The 22353-nt window shown below is 37.6% G+C and overlaps 1 protein-coding gene across 13 annotated transcripts in view; it reads left to right on the top strand.

Annotated features, from left to right (window-relative positions):
- Nucleotides 1-22353, top strand: part of RYR2 (ryanodine receptor 2) — a 421309-nt gene that overhangs the window by 227905 nt on the left and 171051 nt on the right. For all 13 annotated transcript variants that reach the window (XR_010830264.1, XM_066993993.1, XM_066993989.1 and 10 more), the window contains 5 exons: nt 64-280; nt 2288-2392; nt 7773-7876; nt 14647-14730; nt 18922-19081. Coding sequence is in view for 12 of the 13 variants with exons in the window: in XM_066993993.1 (XP_066850094.1) it covers nt 64-280; nt 2288-2392; nt 7773-7876; nt 14647-14730; nt 18922-19081 (670 nt within the window). In the remaining variant the exon portion in view is untranslated. The remainder of the gene's footprint in view (nt 1-63; nt 281-2287; nt 2393-7772; nt 7877-14646; nt 14731-18921; nt 19082-22353) is intronic.

The following is a 22353-nucleotide window of genomic DNA, read 5'->3' as shown; positions in this document are numbered from 1 at the left end:
ACAAACTGATGAGGTTTGACACCAGAGGTATCTCAATTATCTAAATTAACTCTGATTTTACAGGGTACGTTTCTTGCTTGGAGGTCGCCATGGAGAGTTCAAGTTCCTTCCTCCACCTGGATATGCCCCCTGCTTTGAAGCTGTCCTACCAAAAGAGAAACTTAAAGTGGAGCATAGCCGAGAGTACAAGCAGGATCGCAGCTACACAAGAGACCTACTGGGTCCCACTCTTTCTCTGTCACAAGCAGCTTTTACCCCAGTTCCTGTGGATACTAGCCAGGTATTGAAACTAAAAGATTAAATTTCCTTATGCAAACACAGGTGCTATTAGTGCTATCTTATTGCACATTTGTTTGAATTTACAGCTTGTTTCAAACTTGTCTTTTTTCTCAGAATTTTTCTGATACATTCCATCATTAGAAGTTGAAAACTGGAAAAAAGTCACAGGCACCACAAAGTCCATATAGCACTCACTAAAAATTTCATCTATTTCAATTCACAAACACTGTAGTGAAGAATATGCTTTGGCCTTAATATTAGAGTATACGAAAAAGAATATTTGAATTTAATGTGTTGTTTTACAGTTGCTACTGTCTTAGAATCATAGAATCATTTAGGTTGGAAAAGACCTCTAAGATAATCTAGTCCAACCTTTTAACCTAGCACAGGCAAGTCCACCATTAAATCATGTCACTAAGCTCTACATGCATACATTTTTTGAAGACCTCCAGGGGTGGTGACTCAGCTACTTCCCTGGACTGCCTGTTCCAATACTTCACAACCCTTTCAGTGAAGAAAATTTTCCTAATATCCAACCTTGCATCCTCTGATGCAACTTGAGGCCGTTTCCGCTTGTCTTATCACTTAGTGCTTGGGAGGAGAGCCCAATCCCCACCTACCTAAAGCCTCCTTTAAGGTAATTGTAGAGAACGATATGGTCTCCTTCCCTCCAGGCTAGACAATCTCAGCTCCCTCAGATGCGTCTCATAAGCCTTGCTCTCTAGACCCTTCACCAGCTTTGTTGCCCTTCTTTGGACATGCTCCAGCACTTCCATGTCCTTCTTGTGGTGAGGGGCCCAAAATTGAACACAGTACTCGAGGTGCAGCCTCACCAGAGTTGAGTACATAGGGACAATCACTTCCCTAGTCCTGCTGGCCACACTACTACTGATACAAGCCAGGATGCAGGACCTGCCTTTCATAAACCCATGCTGACTGGGCCTGATACATGGTTGCCCTGTAGGTGCCACATGATGGCACTCAAGATAATTTATTTAATAATAAAAATGTCTTTTTATTACACTTTAATTAAAATTACTAAAAGCTTTGCATTAAGACCTTTAGGCCAGCTTCAGCCCTATTTGTTTACTGTCCTTGCAGGTTACTGAGTGTGGCATTTGACTCATTGTGGGCAGAAACTTTAATGTGGGCAGTGAAGTTGTATTTTTCATTTTTTTTTTTCACGTAGTGGGAGAGGACAATAATTCTTTGTCAAGTTCTCTGATAGCAAAGAGCTTGATCTCTGAACACAGATAAAAAATAAGTTCTTTTTCCACTTCAGCAGAGTTCTAGATAATACAAAGTTTTGGACACTATATAGTCACATTTTACTATACTTAGGAACTTGTGCCTGGAAAAATCACATAAGAAAGAAAAAAAACTGCTACTTAATTTCAATATGTGCTAAATACAGCATCCTACATGTGTCATTAGTTATTGCTCTGTAATACTAACAATTAGGGTAACTTTATCAGGATTTACAGCACTGTATATTTAAGGTCTCTGTTTTTTGAGACAGAGAGTATCTGATTTAAAATTTTGGAGATAGTGACATGCAATCCTGATTTCACTTTTTACCTGTCATCATGATCTCTCTCTTTTTATTGATGTGCAGTTCTCAAACCTTTGTATTTGTCTGAAGTGTTTTTCAGAAAATTACATTGGTTGTTGATTTTTTATTATTATTATTATTATTTTTTTAATCTGAGAAATGCTATTGGTTTGTGTAGCTTCTACCTAGCTGCCAGGAACATATTCTGTGCCATTTGGAGGTATTGGGTTTAAAACTGTTTTCTTTTGCTGGTCAAACTCTGGGATTTTTAAGGGCATATGTTAAAGTATTTCTGTTGCTCTGGGAATTCTGTATCACTTTAATCAGTAAGAACCAAATAATTATTTAGGATTGGTTGAGGGATGTGGTTTATACAAAGTTTGATGGTTATGAAAGTCTGTGTTGCACTGTCAAGCAACTTCTCTGTAACAGCCTCTTTCTCTCTTTTCTCTTTAGATTGTTTTGCCTCCTCACCTGGAAAGGATTAGAGAAAAATTAGCAGAGAACATTCATGAACTTTGGGTTATGAATAAGATTGAACTTGGCTGGCAGTATGGACCAGTATGTACCTTCCAAATTATTTTTCTGTTAATTACATAGTATTATTTAGCAAATCATCTTCAAAGTGCTAATGGGACTTTTTTTTTTTTTTTTTAAATTTATTATCCCTCTAAGGTTATTAAGGTTTTAGACCCTTTCCGCTGCAAGTAGTTGGGTAAACCAATAGTGCTTGTGTATTTCAAAAACAGAATTCTGGTATAAATGTTGTCTGATGCAGAAGCTTTCCACCAGTCTAAGGGCACAGAAAGCACATAGTGGATTTTACACCTTTTGTTTGTTCTTGGGCAAGTAGTTCAGTTGCTTGGTGGAATAAACCAATAAAAATCATTATTCTTGGTTCTCTTTGCATGAACGGACTGTAATAACTCTTTCAAAAAGTTCCACACAAACGGTATTCATGAAAAATAGGTATTTCTTATTTTCCAAGGTTATGAAACGCCATTAAATTTGCCTTTCTCCTTCCTTCTCTCTAACTTTTCAGGCTAATTTCTGTATTAGGTGCTTCACATCATAACTATTTTCTTATCTCTTTCCTAGTTTTCATGGAGCTTGGCAGAAAAAAAACACATGGCTTCTGTCTTTGATACAAAATGCAATCGATTATGTCGATTATATTTTTTAATGAATCATAAAAATAATAATAATAATAAAAGTTATTTATTTAATGGATACCAGATGGTGTTTGTGCAGAACATAAAAACACACAGGAGATACTAGATGTAAAACATGTATGGATATATAGGAACATATGTATTGTATTAAAAAAAAAAAAAGATTTTGGTTTTCTGAAGAGTTCTGACTATGGAGGTAATATATAACTACTATGGAGGTAATATATAACTGGGCATAGGAATTGTATTTGATGCTGCATGTTGCAGTACTTAAAAAGATTTGATGAACAGAGATTTGGTGACTTTTTTTGTTGCCTTCCTGACCACATCAAACAAACAAACAAACAAAAACAGTTAAATTAACATGACAAAACATGTTAATTGTGGGGCAATCATATCAGCCAATAATTAGCATCAAGAATCTAACTGAAACTTTGAGCACTATATTCACTTAATCAGTTAGATGAGTAGCATTAACTTAAGCAGTGATAAATGTAGTTAAGTTCAGAATGAAACAAGGTGCTAAATCTTTCAAGTTCTGCTTGCTTTCTCTGGCTTTAGTGTTATGTGGTTGGATGTATTCACTTTGGAAATGTGACTGAGTGTTTGCTAATTATCTCCTTGAGATTGACTTCTCAATCATCTTGTTTTTTCATGGGAGAATTTATCAGTTCAAGCGGCTATATCCCATTCTTGTTATCTGAATTGATATATTGCAGTTACTGAGGTAAGGCATGAAACCAAATTTAGCTGGTTTAGGGGTATACATATGACTGCTCTAATCTTAATTAGATTTTTTCTTAATTCACAGCAAGATGCGTGGTAGTTCTTCTGAAGGAGTGGAATTTTTTCATCTTTAAAAGTCAGTGTTTAAAAATGTTTAAAAGCTAAAATACAGAGAATCCACAGATGTAGCTGTCTCCAGAATATTCAAAATATATATCTGCTGTAGGTTGCATTTTATATTGTCTACTAGCTGCGTGTTCTATCAGATCACCAAAGAGATGTGCTGTATTTACTGTGCAATTACTACTGTATTTTATACCTGTAACCAAGTAACAAGCTAGCATAACAAAATTATATTCTGAGGACTTCTGTTTTAAAAAGTTTGCTTGTTTTGTTTGTTTTAGCGGTTTAATTATGTGTGAATTTGAGTGGTATTTAGGTTCCAAACTCAAAGTCATTAGATGCATCTGCATATCTTTTTTTCTCTTAAACTTGCCTATACATATATAAACAGATACAAAAATTAAGAATTGACAGGTGTCACAAGTTCCATCACTAATGTATTTGCTAGGCATAAGACTTTATACTGTGGCTCAGAAACAACAACAAAAAAGGGGGGGGCTGGGAAGGCAACCTACAGAATATGTTGAATATATAATAAAAAGTATTGTATATTGTAGCTGTAGAATGAAAAAGAGTCACTGGGGGAAATTCAACTAATATTGGAAGTCAGAAAAAAATGTGAAGTCTAAGATTTAAATTGGCTACAAAGAACTAAATTGGTCTTTCTTACTGGAGACTATACTGAGTCATTTTATTGATGCACATTACCATAGGTCTTGGAAAGAAACCTGCAAATAACATTTTCAATGTCTGCTCAAATAAATATCTCTTTTTAGCTACTAATAATTTTGATCAAGTTGCTTGACAGTTAAATTGCTTGTATTGGCTGTCCAAAGAACATTATCAAATGCAGAAAAATATCCCATTGAGATTGTAAATATTTTTCAATCCAAAACATAAACAGCTGTCTGCTGTTCAATTTGATAATTATTATATGCTTAGATGAAAATGCAAAAATGTGTTACTCAGAAATGTTATAAAGGAATGTGACTTTTTAATGAGATAAAATAAACTAGACTAAGTAGTAATGTCCAATTTAGTTATTGTTACAGAAAAACATAAAACTGTCAAGAATATGATAAATATAAATTACATTTCAGTTACCAGGCTGTGTGCTGCTTAGCTGCTGGCTGGTTTAAGCCACAACAGTGATCCATGTTCATATTCACTTTGTGGGTTCTCATGTAAAATTAGCACTCAGGACTTGAATTTAGAGAAACTTTATCAATAGGATAATTTTACGACTGTGTGATTTTAAAATGAAAACCAAACAAACCCCCTATGACACCACCACTGCCTGGGACTAAGCCCTGTGTCATGGAATGGTCGTGTCCATACTCTTAGTTCCTATAGCTGCTAAAACATTGTGACCACTTGCATGCTGCCTACTGGGAGCATGATTTTAATACTGTAAAAATGCCTGGGAATTGTTTGAAATAGAGTATTTAGCTGGAGATAAAATCATGCTGAGGACTATTCTAATGTTTTCACAGTGTACACAGTTCTAGTCCTGTGCCTATTCTCCTACTTTGGTCTTACTCAGCTTATTTGCTTAAGTGCTGTCTGTGGTAATCAGTATCCTTTGTGTTCTATGCAGAGTGTGTGCCATACATATCACAGTTATATCCCCCTTCAGAAACGGAGCAACATCTTGAAAAGAAAGGCAGCACTCAAATAGTAAAAGGAGATTTATTTATTTTTATAGTATAAACACTTTCGGAAATATCACAACATTATTTTAATATTTAAGAAAATTCCTTCATGACTGGAGCTATATTTGCGCTCTCTGTCAAATACCATGAGAACCTGCCCCGTGACAGTCGGGTGCGTTATAGCTTGAAGCCATGGAGCTGCTGCACACCTAGTACTTTGAGAATTACAGAACACCCAGATTATAGGGCTACTTGCAGTCTGTTAAGTATTTTATTTACTTGGCTGGTTGTACAACAGAAGAGCCCATGACTACATGCTTCTTCTGATAGTTCGAAGCTAGTTATGGAAATGTGTCCATGAAAACAAGTCAGTTTACTGCTTCCGGTCATCATAAAACAAAGAGAAGAAAGTAACAGACAACTATAGCATATTTCTCTCTATTTGCATACAAAGACAGGTCTGTTGTGTCACTTTTGAACTTCTCAAAGCAACAAGTGTTGAGCCTACTACTTCTGAAGTATCAGCTCTGTCCTGAGTTCCATCAACTCATCACTGGATCATATGGGGTCAGTACTGGTGAAAGAGGTGTAATATGGAGGAGAAGTTTGGTGTCATTGAAAAGGAGTAGATAATTCATATTCTTAAGCTCTATGGAAGTGGAAGACACCCATTTCTAGGGTACTTTGCTGTGTCTTAGCCAAAGATGCTGTCATAGTGCATCTAACTGCTCTAATAGTGTATGTGCAGCCAGAGAACTGTATGTGTTTCCAGCTCTTGCAGCAGCACAAGGCACTACATGAATAGGCTTGCTTCTTGGGATCTATTGAACTGATTTTTTTTTTTTTGAGAGCTATCAGAGAGTCAAATCACAGGAGCATGTATATAGGGTTGTGATGTCCTCTCCTATGTCAAGCTGTTCCTCGCTACCTATCACCCTGTGGGTGGAATTGCTGAGGTGTTCCCCAGCCTGCACCTGGTAAAGTGAAACAGATTAACTCTCAGTATCTTGTTGGCTGTCTGTTTCCCTTGAAAGCTGCAGAGGTGATAACATCTTCAGTAGCACAGTTGTTTGTCAAGTGAATAATAATTCTGCACATCCTAGCTGTCAGGAAAAAGATATGCTTGGATTTATTTCTCTCCACAGATCCATCACTTGAACCTTGTTATAAAAGCTTTGTTTAAAAAACAAACAACTTCCTTACAAATTAGTGGCTGCCTTATATGTAGTTCATTGTCTTGAAAGTACATGGGCTTTTAATTTCAAGTCTATACGTTTTGAAAATAAGTAAACTGAAGCTCTAAAAACAAGTGGCACTGAAAAAAATGACAACCCTTGTCATTTTTTTCCTGCATTCCAACTCTATTTTGAAAGTGTTTTCATATAAATGTAGTCTCAAGTGAGCAAGTATCAACATTTTCATTTGCATCTTTTAGTTAATATTTGCAAATTATATTTATTTTATTTTTTTGTAATCAAGCCTTCTTGCAAGACAGTCTTTTTAGATTTTATTGACTGAGCAATGCATTCTATTATGTTGAAGATAGAAATCTGAGAGCAGTAGAATGCTCAGCTATCTTGGCATCTCATGTTGCCCTTCCTAATTATGACAAATATTAGGCTAAAAGTATGAATATGAAGTGCTGGTTAAAAATGTTATGGATTGAAGTTTTATGTTGATAAAATTAGGTCTTCATGACTGCTGTTCCTACAGTAAAATTAAATTCATGTTCCAGTTATTTGCGACTGCTGAATGGTTGAATTCTGTTTGTGTGCCACTGAACATAACTTAAAGAAACAAACATTCACTGAATTTAAAGGATAGGGTAAATTTATCCTTAATTCTGTATATTGTTACATTCACTAATTACCTCAGTACTATTCAGATTAGCGTATTTATACAAATTGGGTACGTAATTTTTCACTGTGCTGAAGATGAGTTGTTATTTTATGGCTGTATGTCAAAACATAATGAATTGAGCTATTCTTGAAATTTGCTTATTTGTTGTGAACTTTTGTATGATGATATGTACAAGTCAACACGTGTTCCACTTGAGATCAGTTTGCAAATACAAATCTTGCCTTACCTGAACAGAATGCTTATACTATGAGAAATAGTCTGAGAATACAGACTTTTTCTTTTTTGAAGTGCTTTTCAGTTTGCATAATGCTGACGAGATCATCCTGAAGTACTTTGTGTTTTGAACTCTTTTTAAATTTCAGGTAGTTTTTAAGACATGCTAAATTTATTTCTTTACTGTCTTTTCAGGTTAGAGATGACAACAAAAGACAACACCCATGCTTAGTGGAGTTCTCAAAATTGCCAGAGCAGGAGAGAAATTATAACCTGCAAATGTCACTTGAAACACTGAAGTAAGTTGCTTCAAACTTCTAAAGCTTACAGTAAGCATTTCCTCAAACCTAAGGAGTTGCAGTTTCCAGAATTATAATTTGACATGTAGTGTTTCTTACTGGGTGATGGCAGTAACATGAAAACGAGAGTCAGATCCATCAATGAATGATGTGTTTGGCACTGCAAATGGCTTTGATAAACTTTCTTTCAATGTCTCTGGAAGTTTTAGCCTGTGTAAGTAACAAACGACCTCTGTTAGCTCGTGTTAGTGCAAATACATAGTGATAAGCCTTTCTTTTTCATTTCATAAATTGTTATGTTATTGTGGTAGTACTGATTATGAAATGACAACTCTGGCAGATTTTGTCTAGATTGGAGGAAGGAGAAATAGATCCAAGCTTTGAAAAAACTCTTTATTTCTTGTTTGGTGTACTTCCATTTAGTTTAATTAGTTTTAATTTTCTCTGTTGATGAAGCATACTTTGATAATTGATAGATATTTTTGGACATGACTAACAATAAGTTATTTCTGTATCTGTGCATATTGCCATACAGCAGTAGTATGCATTGTGGATGAGCTGTTAGATGTATGAATTTCATGGCAGCTCTCCAGTTGGAATGCTAGAAAATTTCAGTGGGATGTTAATGGGTATGTTCAAGTAATCTAGTTATCTGACTTACAAAGAGGCAATTTCTCATCTCAGCTTTGTCAGTCAAGCAGATGTGAATTCTTACTTTTCTGTGAATGCATTGGAAATCTGTTAGCCAAAGTAATTTCTCACATATTTTTTCCACTGTATTACCAACACATAAAAATAGTTCTCAGAACTAATAAATATATGATTCTTCAGTCACTCCTATTTGAAATCTATTGAAATCATATTTCATGGTAAAATATAGTTGCGCTTTCCTGTACATAGCATTAATAAAGGTGACTTTTATTTTAATTCAGAGACAAATTTCATTCAGAGAGAACTTGAACTTTGGGAGGCGGTTCTGAAGGGCAGAGGAGTCCAGGAAGGCTGGGCGCTCCTCAAGAAGGAAATTGTGATGGCACAGGAGCGGTCCGTCCCCACGTGCCCAAAGACGAGCCGGCGTGGAAGAAGACCGGCCTGGCTCAACAGAGAGTTGCGGCTTGTGCTTAGCAGAAAAAAGAGGGTTTATAATCTTTGGAAAAAAGGGCGGGCCACTGAGGAGGACTACAAGGATGTAGCGAGGCTGTGCAGGGAGAAAATTAGAAAGGCCAAAGCTCATCTGGAGCTCAACCTGGCTACTGCCGTTAAAGACAACAAAAAATCCTTTTACAAATATATCAACGCGAAACGGAGGACTAAGGAGAATCTCCATCCTTTACTGGATGCGAGGGGAAACCTAGTTACTAAGGATGAGGAAAAGGCTGAGGTGCTTAATGCCGCCTTTGCCTCAGTCTTTAGCGGCAAGACTGGTTGTTCTCTGCATACCTGGTACCCTGAGCTGGTGGAAGGGGATGGGGAGCAGGATGTGGCCCTCACAATCCATGAGGAAATGGTTGGCGACCTGCTACGGAGCTTGGATGTGCGCAAGTCGATGGGGCCAGATGGGATGCACCCGAGGGTATTGAAAGAACTGGCGGAGGAGCTGGCCGAGCCGCTTTCCATCATTTATCGGCAGTCCTGGCTATCGGGGGAGGTCCCAGTTGACTGGCGGCTAGCCAATGTGACGCCCATCTATAAGAAGGGCTGCAGGGCAGACCCGGGGAACTATAGGCCTGTCAGTTTGACCTCAGTGCCAGGAAAGCTCATGGAGCAGATTATCTTGAGGGTCATCACGCGGCACTTGCAGGGCAAGCAGGCGATCAGGCCCAGTCAGCATGGGTTTATGAAAGGCAGGTCCTGCTTGACGAACCTGATCTCCTTCTATGACCAAGTGATGCGCTTGGTGGATGAGGGAAAGGCTGTGGATGTGGTTTACCTTGACCTCAGTAAGGCTTTTGACACAGTTCCCCACAACATTCTCCTCATGAAACTGGCTGCTCGGGGCTTGGACTGGCGTACGCTTCGCTGGGTTAGAAACTGGCTGGATAGCCGGGCCCAGAGAGTTGCGGTGAATGGAGTCAAATCTGGTTGGAGGCCGGTCACTAGTGGTGTCCCCCAGGGCTCAGTGCTGGGGCCGGTCCTCTTTAATATCTTTATCGATGATCTGGATGAGGGCGTCCAGTGCACCCTCAGTAAGTTTGCAGATGACACCGAGCTAAGTGCGTGTGTCGATCTGCTCGAGGGCGGGAAGGCTCTGCAGGAGGATCTGGATAGGCTGGAGTGATGGGCTGAGGTCAACTGTATGAAGTTCAACAAGGCCAAGTGCCGGGTCCTGCACCTGGGGCACAACAACCCCAAGCAGAGCTACAGGCTGGGAGATGAGTGGCTGGAAAGCTGCCTGGCCGAGAAGGACCTGGGAGTATTGGTTGATAGTCGGCTGAATATGAGCCAGCAGTGTGCCCAGGTGGCCAAGAAGGCCAACAGCATCCTGGCCTGTATAAGAAGCAGTGTGGCCAGCAGGTCTAGGGAAGTGATTGTGCCCCTGTACTCGGCTCTGGTGAGGCCGCACCTTGAGTACTGTGTTCAGTTTTGGGCCCCTCGCTACAGGAAGGACATGGACGTGCTCGAGCGAGTCCAGAGAAGGGCGACCAAGCTGGTGAGGGGTCTGGAGAACAAGTCTTATGAGGAGCGGCTGATGGAGCTGGGCTTGTTCAGCCTGGAGAAGAGGAGGCTCAGGGGCGACCTTATCGCTCTCTACAGTTACCTTAAAGGAGGCTGTAGAGAGGTGGGGGTTGGTCTGTTCTCCTACGTGCCTGGTGACAGGACGAGGGGGAATGGGCGAAAGTTGCGACAGGGGAGTTTTAGGTTGGATGTTAGGAAGTACTTCTTTACCGAAAGGGTTATTAAGCATTGGAACGGGCTGCCCAGGGAGGTGGTGGAGTCACCATCCCTGGAGGTCTTTAAAAGATGTTTAGATGTAGAGCTTAGCGATATGGTTTAGTGGAGTACTTAGTGTTAGGTCGAAGGTTGGACTCGATGATCTTGAGGTCTCTTCCAACCTAGAAATCTGTGATACTGTGTGATACTGTAACTCCTTTGGAGGCAAGAAAGTAAATTCAAATTTGTCTTCAGCAAGGTACTAGAATTTACAGGAAATTTTGAGGTTCCTTTCAACACAATGTGCTAAGAATCCAGAATAGCTTCTTCTTTTCCAATTTTGAGCCTAAGAAATATATCATCAACTTTTCCTACAGATGCATCTTTTGCTGGATTAATCTATATAATAGGACTCAGGCTTATCATTAAAATAATACCCTCAGTATTAAATGTACACTCATAATGTTTCACTAAATATTAAACAAGTTTTAGTATTCCTTACATCATTACTGATTCAGGACTAGTGGTTTTCTAATCCAACCCTGACTGTATAAACCCATTTGGCTGTATAAACATAAATTATGGATTTCTTCTATTTTAGTAATTTTTTACTTAATATCGAGAGAGCCTTTTTATTAAATGGATAGTATCCAAAACATAAAGCTTTCTGTGGATCTCAAAATTCATATGGTTTACTGAGTTTAGTCTTCATTTTATTGTATTAGTCCCTGTTTTTCTAAGTATGCAGTTCTAATTTTGCAGTATCATGTTGTATTTGTCATGTAGATATCTTCTGTTCAGGGACTAGGAAATGAGCGTCATGGTCGTTTCATTTCTGCAAGCCTGCAAAGTTGAAAAAGTTAGTCTACTAACCCATTCTAGATAATGCATGTTGTGATGACTCGAATTGTAAGCTACTGGTTCCTTACTTGGTATTTCATATTTACTGGCAGTCAACTTCAACAACAGACAGTGGAGAAGAGAGAAAGAGAATGTTCTTTTAAAACTTCCTCTAATCAGCTACATGCAATAGTCTTTAAAATTTGCTCCAAACTGTGTACTTCATTCTTGAAGGTGTTGCAAGGCATCAAGAATTAACTTCTTACTGTAATTGTTTTTTGTTGTTGGTTTGTTGCCGATTTTGCTGTCAGCTATATTAGATGAGAGGAAGAAAACAAGAAAGTTCTAAGTCACATTATCTGACACAACATTTCAATATCTTGAGATCTCTGTATATTTTTCAGTATGATTGAATACTTTCATGAAGTATAAAAATGATATACTATATGAAATGTCAAGATTCAGGAATGAGTTACCTCTGAAAATGTCATTGGTCTGAAATATGCTTGCTCATATTGTTTCTGCACATTTTTATATTTATTGTGTAGCTTGATCGTTTATTCTGTTTTGATGCTTCCTATTTTATGGCTGAATTTCCCATTTCTACCTATTTACTCAGTTGTGTGTGTAATAACTATTTATATCAATATTATGCTAAGGGCTGCATTAAAAAGACTCCTTTAAGCACTTCTGGTTTTCTTGTTCAGCTCTGAAGTGCTGCAGGGGTCTTTCATGCAGCACCAGTATTGATGGTTCAGCCTCAAAAGTTAAACAGAGGTGTGATTAAAATCTAACTCATGGGGCCCAGATGCCTTTTAATCCTGCTGTGACTCTCTGACTTGAATTTGCTCTGTCCAGCTGGAGGTAAAGTAGGGTTCAATTTCCTGTCTTACATTAAAAGAAAATTAGGGTTAGTGGGGCTTAGCTCCTCTGTACTGCTTTCCCCTGTTAGATATGTTCTGTTACTTATGCTGGTGATAACTGTATGGAAATCAGGTATGGTTTATGCCAATTGAAATATATCTGCACGGAGCATTTTTAACAAATTATGTGTTTTGCAGGAAGTGGCCACTGCATGTTGATTTCCTGGTGTTTGATTTAACTATGTAATTTTAAGTTGGGATTCACAGACCATAACAATAGGGTTTACTTCACATAGGTAGCACTAAAAATCCACTTTAAAAATCTCCTTGAAACATATGATTCATCTACCAAGAGATATATGCCTAGCGCAGTATTTATGCTCATTTTTTCCCCAGTCAGTTCAAGAGCAATAAATACAGTTAGAACAAGACCAGAAAATATTGTTTTTATACAGAGACAAGAACAAATCAAAACCTTGTATTGTAGCTTCCTTCAACATTGTTAAAACTGGGACTGGAGTCCAAGCTTTACACGTGCAATTTCTCTTGTGTAACCAGTCAAAGAATGGGTATTGCTCTCAGCTTTTGAGAAACTTCTGATCTGACACCAAATTGTCCTATTGTCTTTTGCCCGGTATTTATTTTCATTTTACTGTTAATATTTTAGTAGTGCACCTAGGTTAAAGAAGCTAAGACTTGATAACCCAGTACTGAAATTAAGAGCAGGAACAAATAATTGACAAGTTACAGATCAAGATGGATCTTGATATAAATCCTCAAGATGAATGAGATTTAAGAACTACATTGCTGGATAACATGAAAGTATGGAAAGGAGGAGGTTTGAAGTTATGAGAAAGCTAATTAATATTCTCAGTCCTGTTTTGAGGTCATATAGTAACTGTTTTCTGAAATAAGCTTCATCTTACAGGGTCAGGCCAGAATATTGTGCCTGGGTCAGTGGCTCTGTGGTAGAAGCCCTGTGGTCCATAGCACCCTGTATCTAGCTTGAAAATGGATCAATGTGTAACACCCATACTGAGCATTCTGATGGCTGTTTTGGTCTAATGCTTATAGTGTATTCTGGTGTCAGCCCTCTCTTTAGTAGTGTAGCCTAACAAAATCCAAATCCAATTAAAATCTGAGTAACAGCCTCTTCCTAAAGAAGGCATGTTTTAAAGATAACAGGTGACATTTCCTGCCTTTTCTCCTTTCTTCAGTTTAGAAGTGTTGTGGATTAGACCCGGCAGGCAGCTAAGTACCACGCAGTCACTCGCTCGCTCTCCTTAGTTGGGGTGGGGAGAGAATTGGAAAGGTAAAACTGTAAGAACTCATGGGTTGAGATAAAAACAGTTTACCAGATAAAGCAGAAGCTGCATGCGCAAGCAAAGCAAGGAATTCATTTGCTACTTCCCATTGGCAGGCAGGTGTTCGGGCACTTCCAGAAAAGCAGGACTCATCACGCCTTGCGGTTTCTTGGAAAGACAAATGCCATCTCTCCAACCATCCCCCACCTCCTCACCCTATCCCCAAGCTTTTATTGCCAAGCATGACATCTTGCAGTATGGAATATCCCTTTGGACAGTTTGGGTCAGCTGCCCTGGCTGACCCCCACCCTCAGGCCCCCTGCTGGAAGGGCAGCAGGAGAAGCAGAAAAGTCCTTGTTTCTGTGTAAGCGCTGCTCTGCAACAAACAAAAACATCGGTGTGCTATCAACACCATTTTAATCAAAAATCCAAAGCACAGCATCACACAAGACTTCACAGAGAATATTAACTTCATCCCATCCAAAACCACAACAGAAGAACCATGACATAGCCGAAAAAGGTTTTGATATACAGCAGTCTGAATAGGTATGTAAGCCATAGAAATAGGTATATGAAGCAGAAAAATATATTTCAACTGCAGGTAGTCTTTCAACTGATGCCCTGCACAGAAGAAATAAATGATATGATAGTTCCATTTTGAAGTACTCCACTCATATTTTTACTAAACTGTTTAGGAACATCTTGTGGCATTTTCTTAACATCACCAAAAAGCTTATTACATATACAAAAAAAGTGGTGTTGATCTCTCTGTTCTACACTGTTGTCATTCCCACAGGTCTCATTTGTTTGTTGTATGGTGCTGTTTATATACCCAGGAACAACTCAATATAGAAACACTGGCAGTAATTTATCTCTGATTCCTGTGTTCCAGAACCCTGCTGGCATTAGGCTGCCATGTTGGAATTGCTGATGAACATGCTGAAGAAAAAGTGAAAAAAATGAAACTTCCGAAGAAGTAAGTTGAAATTCAAATGCATCTTTTTGTTAGGTAGGATGAGTTAAGCAAACTGTTGTTATAATAATTTGATATTATATTGCTGGTTTTACTGATACTTAGCTATACATTCATACCTATGAATTTTCAGAAATTTACACATACTGTCATCTACACTTTTACATTTAGATATTTATGATCTGATGTGTAGACAAAGTTTTTGTGTGATATATTGAAATGCCTGCCTTTCAATTCATCATTACAAAGTTGTTTTTTTTTTAGAGTCTACTGCAGCAACCTTTCATGGGATTTTTATGGCCAACTCATCCATATATTTTTGGTATGCTACTTTCAACCCTTCTGAAAGTCGTAGAATGGCCGTGTAGTGACTTGACCTCTGCAGAAGTGGTATAGCTGCCTGGTTTCTTCCCAAGTGATCAAGATTGGCAAGAGGATTGCTAGGACTGGGCTCGGGCTGGTATACTGGCCTCCACTTCTGCAGCTTTGAAACAAGCTCTCATTGTCCAGCCAATGTGCCATGGCTTCTTCCTTACCAGTATGCCTCCCAGTTTGGGAATGAAAAATTTGGGAACATTAACATAGCTGAAAGCAATGGAACTATACTTGGTGATAAGCATATGACAGCCCTTCGTCCCAATATGCTTGAGGTCATGATTTGTAAGCTTGCCTAGCTTAGGATAAAAGAGATTAAAACGTGAATAAACATAGAACAGTAAAGGTCACAGTTTCAGAAGAGAAATTCTGTTTTTTGTTATTCCAAATTTTAAATTAGAAATTCAGGTTCCTTGCTTATTTTAAAGAGCTAATAAGTGCTAGTACCACCAGTGCTGAGTTATCTTAATGTCACTGAAAGTCTTAACTTTGGATGTCTAAGGTCCAACCATATACACCAAGTCAGAATTTTGATACCTTACATACAATGGATAAAAAAAAAAAAAAGCAATTTCAAGGTGTAGATATGTGTGTGTATCTGTAAGGCTAGATTTCATTTTGTGTGGGGTACAATCCTGGAGAGAAGAAGGATTGTTCTTCTGCAGCTAAAGTAGACTTAACCGTAACAAAGAGTTACAGGAGGTAGTGTGTAAAAATCTAAGGTTTTGATGGGAGAAGAGATGTCACTTCCTGTGTTCTTGTAGGTGATGCAGATGCATATCCCAACACTTGGTCAACTTTCCCGTGATAATGCATCAATGGTTCTTATATCTGCCTGACACAGATGCTTTATCCTGTTATGAGAAATAACAGCAATAGACATCACTTGAATGCAATTAGCTCATCTGCTCTACTTTCTAAGCAGTTTTGCATCTCTGCTGTGTATATTCTTGTCTTTCTTAACTCTGCTTTTTTCTTTCCTGCCATCCTGTCATAACAATTAAGATTGTAAAATGCTAAGAAAACAAATCTGTATTTGTGTCACTCTAACAGAATTTTGGCATCACAGCCGCATGGGTTACAAATTGGGGAAAAGTACATTTTTAACTTAAGTTTGTGCCAGAAATCTGCCGTTTCTAATACAGCATAACTTCACAAAAGTACTTTTTTGGACCGGTTTGAACAATAGTTTAAAGTGCTCTGCAAATACAGGTTTTGCTGATGTAATTTCTCTTTTTATTACAAAGTTTTTTCCAGGTATAACTTTACATTAGGTTATTGAACAATCCAAACTTAAATAACCTTTACTTTGCAAATATCTCTCTGAAATATTCAAACTTTTTATTTTAATAAATTCTGAATACTTAGAATTTCTATAGTATATAAAAAAGTCAGAATTTAAAAAGTTGACTTTTTTTTTTGTAAAACAACTCACATAGACTGATGGAAATCTTTAATCAAGAGAGCAGAATATATCCTCAAATCATTAAAAAACATACCTCTACTACTCTCTGTTAAACTTTAGGTGATAGTACAAATAAAGATTCCATAAACCTTGTTATAAATCCATGGCAGATCAGTATGGTAGTGATAATGTGCTATTAAAGCAGCAAAATTTTCAGCTTGAAAATTATTCCAGATTGTTTTACCTACTTCTTTAAATCTATTTAGAATATAAGACCAGCAGAGATACTGAGCAAGATAGGACCAGTCATTTTACTGATTTGTAGAGACAACCAGATGACCAGACAGGAGCTGGGGCTGTTGCAAATGATAACATCTCTCTGCAGCTCAAGACAGTTTTTGAACGTGAATTTGTATGCACAGAATATTTTTGTTTTTAAGGATCCATTGATACTTATCCTTCATGAATATCCATTTACATCCTGAAATAAAGTATACACATCCTCTGAGACAAAAAAACATGAACGTCTTTTGAGACACCTGGTCCTTTTACCTTGCTGTTACATAGAAATATCCATGGCTATCTTAGCTTTTTAAGCACAGGAGAACAGTTATGCAGGGGATTGTGACAAGGAAGAATGCACTGCCACTCAGTATTTCACCTGCTCTTAATTACGCTTTCCCCTAGGCTCCCATCTGTGGTAGCTGGGCCCAGTCGTGACCTGCGGTGGGGCCATTGGAGCTGGCTGTGTCTGGTACCGGGCAGCCACAGCCTTGCCTCACAGAGGAGCTCTGCAGCCCTCGGCCAGCACCTCGCCACTGACACACATTGCACCCACTTTCTGTCTGCCCCCTGCTTTGTTCTTCCTGCTTTACCTTCCCCTGCACATTTCCTGAGCAGCTGGTACGTGTCCCACCGACTCCCTGCAACATCCAGACCATAAAGGTTACATCCTTATGAGTTGCAAAGCCCCATTTTGCCTGCAGTGCCTTGATAGTCCATCAGTTAGCAGTACTGACCAGGTTTGCTTCTGGATGTTGTCAGGTTTTCTGTCTCTGTGTTTGTCTCCCTCTTTCCTTATCATCCCAGTTTGGCAAGGCCCTTAGCGAGATAATCTGACTGAAAATAGTCTCTCACACTCATATGCTTGCCAGTTAGTGAGATTGGCCAGGTTTGTTGTCACCATTGACTCTCTTAACAGGTTTACATCTCTGTATGTTCTTGTTTATGGCTTCCCTCTTATTAGCCCTTTTGGTTTGAAAAGGCCATGCACCAGATACGCATAAAGGAGGAGACACTATGCTTCTACATACCTTTATGTGCTGGACTGGAATGATTATTCAGTTGTTTTTACTGGGCAGTCATAATATTTCATCAAGTCATTTCTGCTTGCAAAGAATCAAAGATTGCAACCAGACCTGTATTATCTTTTTTTTTTTTTTTTTTAAATTTGATTGAGGGCACAGGTCAGCTGCTAACAAGGCCAAGAACTTTCTGTTGTTGTTGCCAATATTATTACTATTTTAATATGCATGGCATACTACTTCAGAAGATCGAAAAGCTATCAAATCCCCTTCCCTCTTACAGAGAAATACTAGGCAAGACTCTTACGTTCTGTGTTATGAAGACTCTGGGGCTAGAGTTGTTTTGTGTGGGTGGATCCCAATGGTGCAGCTTAGTGTTGTAGGTTTTGGTTTTAAATTCAGTAAGTCCTGATATACTGCACCCATTACCATATGTGTTACATTCTTTATTGAAGAAAGCTTGGTCATAAGCAATGTGGGAGATGACTATAATTAATACTGTGGGAACAACTTCGTAAATGCAAAATATACTTCATTCTTAGGAGTGCTAAAAATAACGAGGGAACTGTTCTGAAGTCATGCTTAAGTTTTAAATATTTGCTTCTAAGATTTAAAGGTTATCTAAGGGATGAGGTATTATAAAGAAAAATTTACAATAAACAGACTTCATACGTGATCTTGAGTAATCCATTTAACCTATTCTATCTCACAGTCCTATATGCAATAGGAAGAAAATATTTTCTTCCATCAGTAGGAAGTAGTTAAACTCTAATAATTATTGCGAAGTGCTCAGAGTTAATTATAATAGTGTTCATATAATTATTTAGATATATCACATCTTAATCTACTACTTTAAATATATGAAAGTACTAAAATACTTTGGAAACACTTTAGTTCGGATCATTTGGTGTAGCTTTCATTACTACAACTACTTCACCTGATCAAGATGCAATTAGCTTGAAAAAAAAATCAAATGTCAGTATGTTATTATTCTAAAAGACATTATTTTTATAGAATATTGCATACTTGTCACTTCTTTCCTTTGCAATTCCTATTATTATTTATTTTTCTTACTGACAAGTAACTGCAAGTTCTGTGTTTTTTTGACAGCTACCAGTTGTTGAGTGGATATAAGCCTGCTCCCATGGATCTGAGTTTTATCAAACTGACCCCCTCTCAAGAAGCTATGGTGGATAAACTAGCAGAGAATGCTCACAATGTGTGGGCAAGGGACCGTATCAGGCAAGGCTGGACCTATGGTATCCAGCAGGTAAGTGCTAACTGCAGTCACTTAAGAAAACGCTTATTTATTGAGATATTTCAGAGTTAAATGAGAATAATTGGTACACAAGAGCAGGAATAAGCATCTAATGAACACTAGTCTGTCAGTCAAGAGAGCAAAAATATGTAATTAAAGCAATCCTTTTGCTAGATCTTCTAGCAATACAAGACTGCTTTTATAAGCAGGGAAAAAAAAGTTGGTTGTGTTTTCTTTTATGGTATCTGTATCTCAGTGTGAGAAAATTGCATGCAGGAAGCTAATATGTTTTAGTATTTTAGGAAATGTAATCACTGACTTTCAGTAGGGGTATCATTTAAATGTTGGCAAACCTGGAAATTGAATGTTTTTGCTGATCCAGCAAAAACAAGGTGAACTTCTAGTAAGCACTTCGCTAACTTATTTCTGGCAAAGGCAATGTGTAACTGAGAATAGTTAAGCCAGTCTCCAAGTTCCAGGCCTACTTCTTATCTTGCTTCAGTGAGTAGGAAAGCTATATGGTAGGTGTCAGAATATGTTGTAAAGGAGTGGAATAAAAATTAAGCATGGTGGATTGTTAACAGCAAAACTTATTGTCTTTGTTTTCTTTCTTTTTTTCTTTCTTTTTTTTTTTTTTTTAAAGTCAATGAGTACAGTAATTACAATGAGTAATTTGTTGCTTTTCCAAGTAGCTGCTATATTAGTTTTCCCTTAGGAGTCATATTTTCTATTCTTTTTTGATTATCTTTGAATTTTATATAGGGAAACCTATCTTCTGTTAATAAGTGTGTGGTAGCATATCACAGCGAAATTTTAGTAAAATCCACCCTCTGGGAGAAAATATGAGTTTTCATGGATTTGCGCTGTGGATTTTTTTTTTTGCAAAAATGAAAAACACTGTTTTGTAGGTACATTTTATTTCCAGCCTACAAAGAGTGTTTTCATTTTTGACAAAAGTTCTAATTATATATTTCAGTTCAGCACATTTCAAGTTTTGTTTTTGTACAGGAACCCAGCTCATTCTATTTGCAAAGCTCTTGCATAAAAGAAATCTGATTTTATATATTTTAAATTAGTTGCTTCAACTCATCACATACTGGCAAAAATACATTTATGCAACTAATTATATGCCATATAGCATTTCAGCATTGTCCATTACAGTATTTTATTGTAAAGCTATCATTTAGGTACTTTGTAAGCTATTTAAAAAATCTACATTCTCTATTTGGGTCTAGGCACACTATGAACCAATTCTTGTGTTTGCAGACTGGAATATGTACAGTATCCCCTACTATATAGACACTGAAGATGACTCAGTCTTGGTGCAACTCTCTGTTTACAACAGGATTAAATTTGCCCCTAATACTGCATCTGTAAATAAGGGAAGATGGCCCTTTGAAGTGCTGTTAACATTTCTGTTAGAATATTAATCATGAGAAGTTTTGCAAGTGATGATTCTCTTCTCTGTTGCCAGGTAGGGGGAGCAGATTAATTCATTTTTGAACCCACTGCTATAATCCTATGTTTATGGAGACAGTGCACAATTTGCCTCTAGAATGAGAGTCTGTCTGTCTCAAGATTCTCCCAATAAATATTTCTGATATATTAAAGAATGAACTCAATAATTTACACTATGCCTCCTGTAATTTTTTTTTCTCCCAGAAGCCAAACATTTTCAATGCAGGGCCTTGCCAATCAGAGAATTTGAAGTGAATGAAAGTTGGGAAATTTTTACAGCTTTGATAGAACCACTAACAAAAGTTAAATTTATTTTTGTAACAGATTATTTCTTAAGATGAAGTTAAGAAATTACTGGGATCAAATGCATCTGTTTGCTAATTACATTTCTAAGTAGCATTGGGAAAATTTAAACCCACATATGTAGTAAATAAGGTTTCTCAGATCTTGAGTCTAGTTTAACCTACTTGGTGTATGTGTGCATCTTTGAAAAAAACACAAATAATGTTGCTGTATTTGTTGGACAGAATTTTCAGTTAAATTACATGTTTTCTGAATTAGTGAGATATAATGTGAAAAAGGCAGCTAAATGATGATGTCAAAGATTTCTTGAGTGTTATTAGGTTGGTAATGATAAGCAAAAGAATATAACAGAAATGGGAGATGGAGAAAAAGATTTCTCCTTTACATTTACACAAGCTATTTATACACTGTCCTTATATATGTTTTGACGTGTCTGTTGATATAGAAGATTCTGCTTTTGAAGAGCCTTCATGTGGTAATAAATAATTGTGAGTTTTATTATGGTCCCTGAAAGACAGCAGAGCTGCTACCAGGCTACAGCTTTGGTTTAAAAAAAAAATAAAAAATCATTAGACAAATGCACTAAGGCATGTAAACACCTGAAATCAAACACTGCTACTAAATTTCAGAAGAATCCTTAAGTCTTTCTTAAGTTGTTAGTGCTGTACATAGGTAAAATTGACCTTACCATTGAATCTAAAAAAGCTGTGGCATTGTGGAGGCTCACTGGAAGAGGGCAGAGAGAAAGAGGAGGACCTTACCTACTCACTGGTCAGCTGTCTGTGTTTTATCCTCTGACTTAAATTACTGTCCTGGAGGCTAGGCTGGAACTTGGACCTTTCCTAGACTCCTTGCCCTACTCACTGGATGACAGAGCTCAACATGCAAATGAAATCTGCTCTTGGATACTACAAATGATAGTCCGCTGTTGAGAATATTTGTGGAAGATAGAGGTATAGTTTTGAACACTTTAGGCTTGTAATTACTGAACTGTGTAGGTATCTAAATTCTTTTGATGGCCAGGGACTGATTGTTATATATATAGAGTATCACTATCACTTGGACCTAGTAAATACTAAATTAAGATTATAAGCCCTTTGTTAGGTTTTCTGAGATGCTTAAAGAAGACGGAATGAATCAGGTTCTGATTTTGACTACCAGGTCATCCTCTGAAAGAGAGGAAATCGTTCTCTGAATCTCAACTGGGCTTAGGTATATGATCGATACTGAACAGTTCTTCCCTACCAAGAGAAAGACAATTATAGGTGTGCAAAGAAGAACCTAGAGAATTTAAAAATTAAAAGCTTAAATGGCTATGAAGCCGGATACACTTATGGTTGGAAAGCCTCTTAATTGGGGTTGCAAGTTTGCAGTCTTGGATACTTCTGCTTTAAACAATCAAATATTTTGTTGGGTCTGATTCATTCCAACTGAAGACTTCTTTGTGCTGAGTGAGCACTGTTGTTGAGAATGTAATGCAGTGGTGGAGTGAGCAGTGTCATAGTTATGGTTTCAACATATTC

This window comes from Anser cygnoides, chromosome 3 (assembly GCF_040182565.1).
Source record: "Anser cygnoides isolate HZ-2024a breed goose chromosome 3, Taihu_goose_T2T_genome, whole genome shotgun sequence".
Classification (NCBI taxonomy): Eukaryota; Metazoa; Chordata; class Aves; order Anseriformes; family Anatidae; genus Anser; species Anser cygnoides.
The sequence above is the reverse complement of the archived record's forward strand: the minus strand, read 5'-3'. Positions and strand labels throughout refer to the sequence as shown.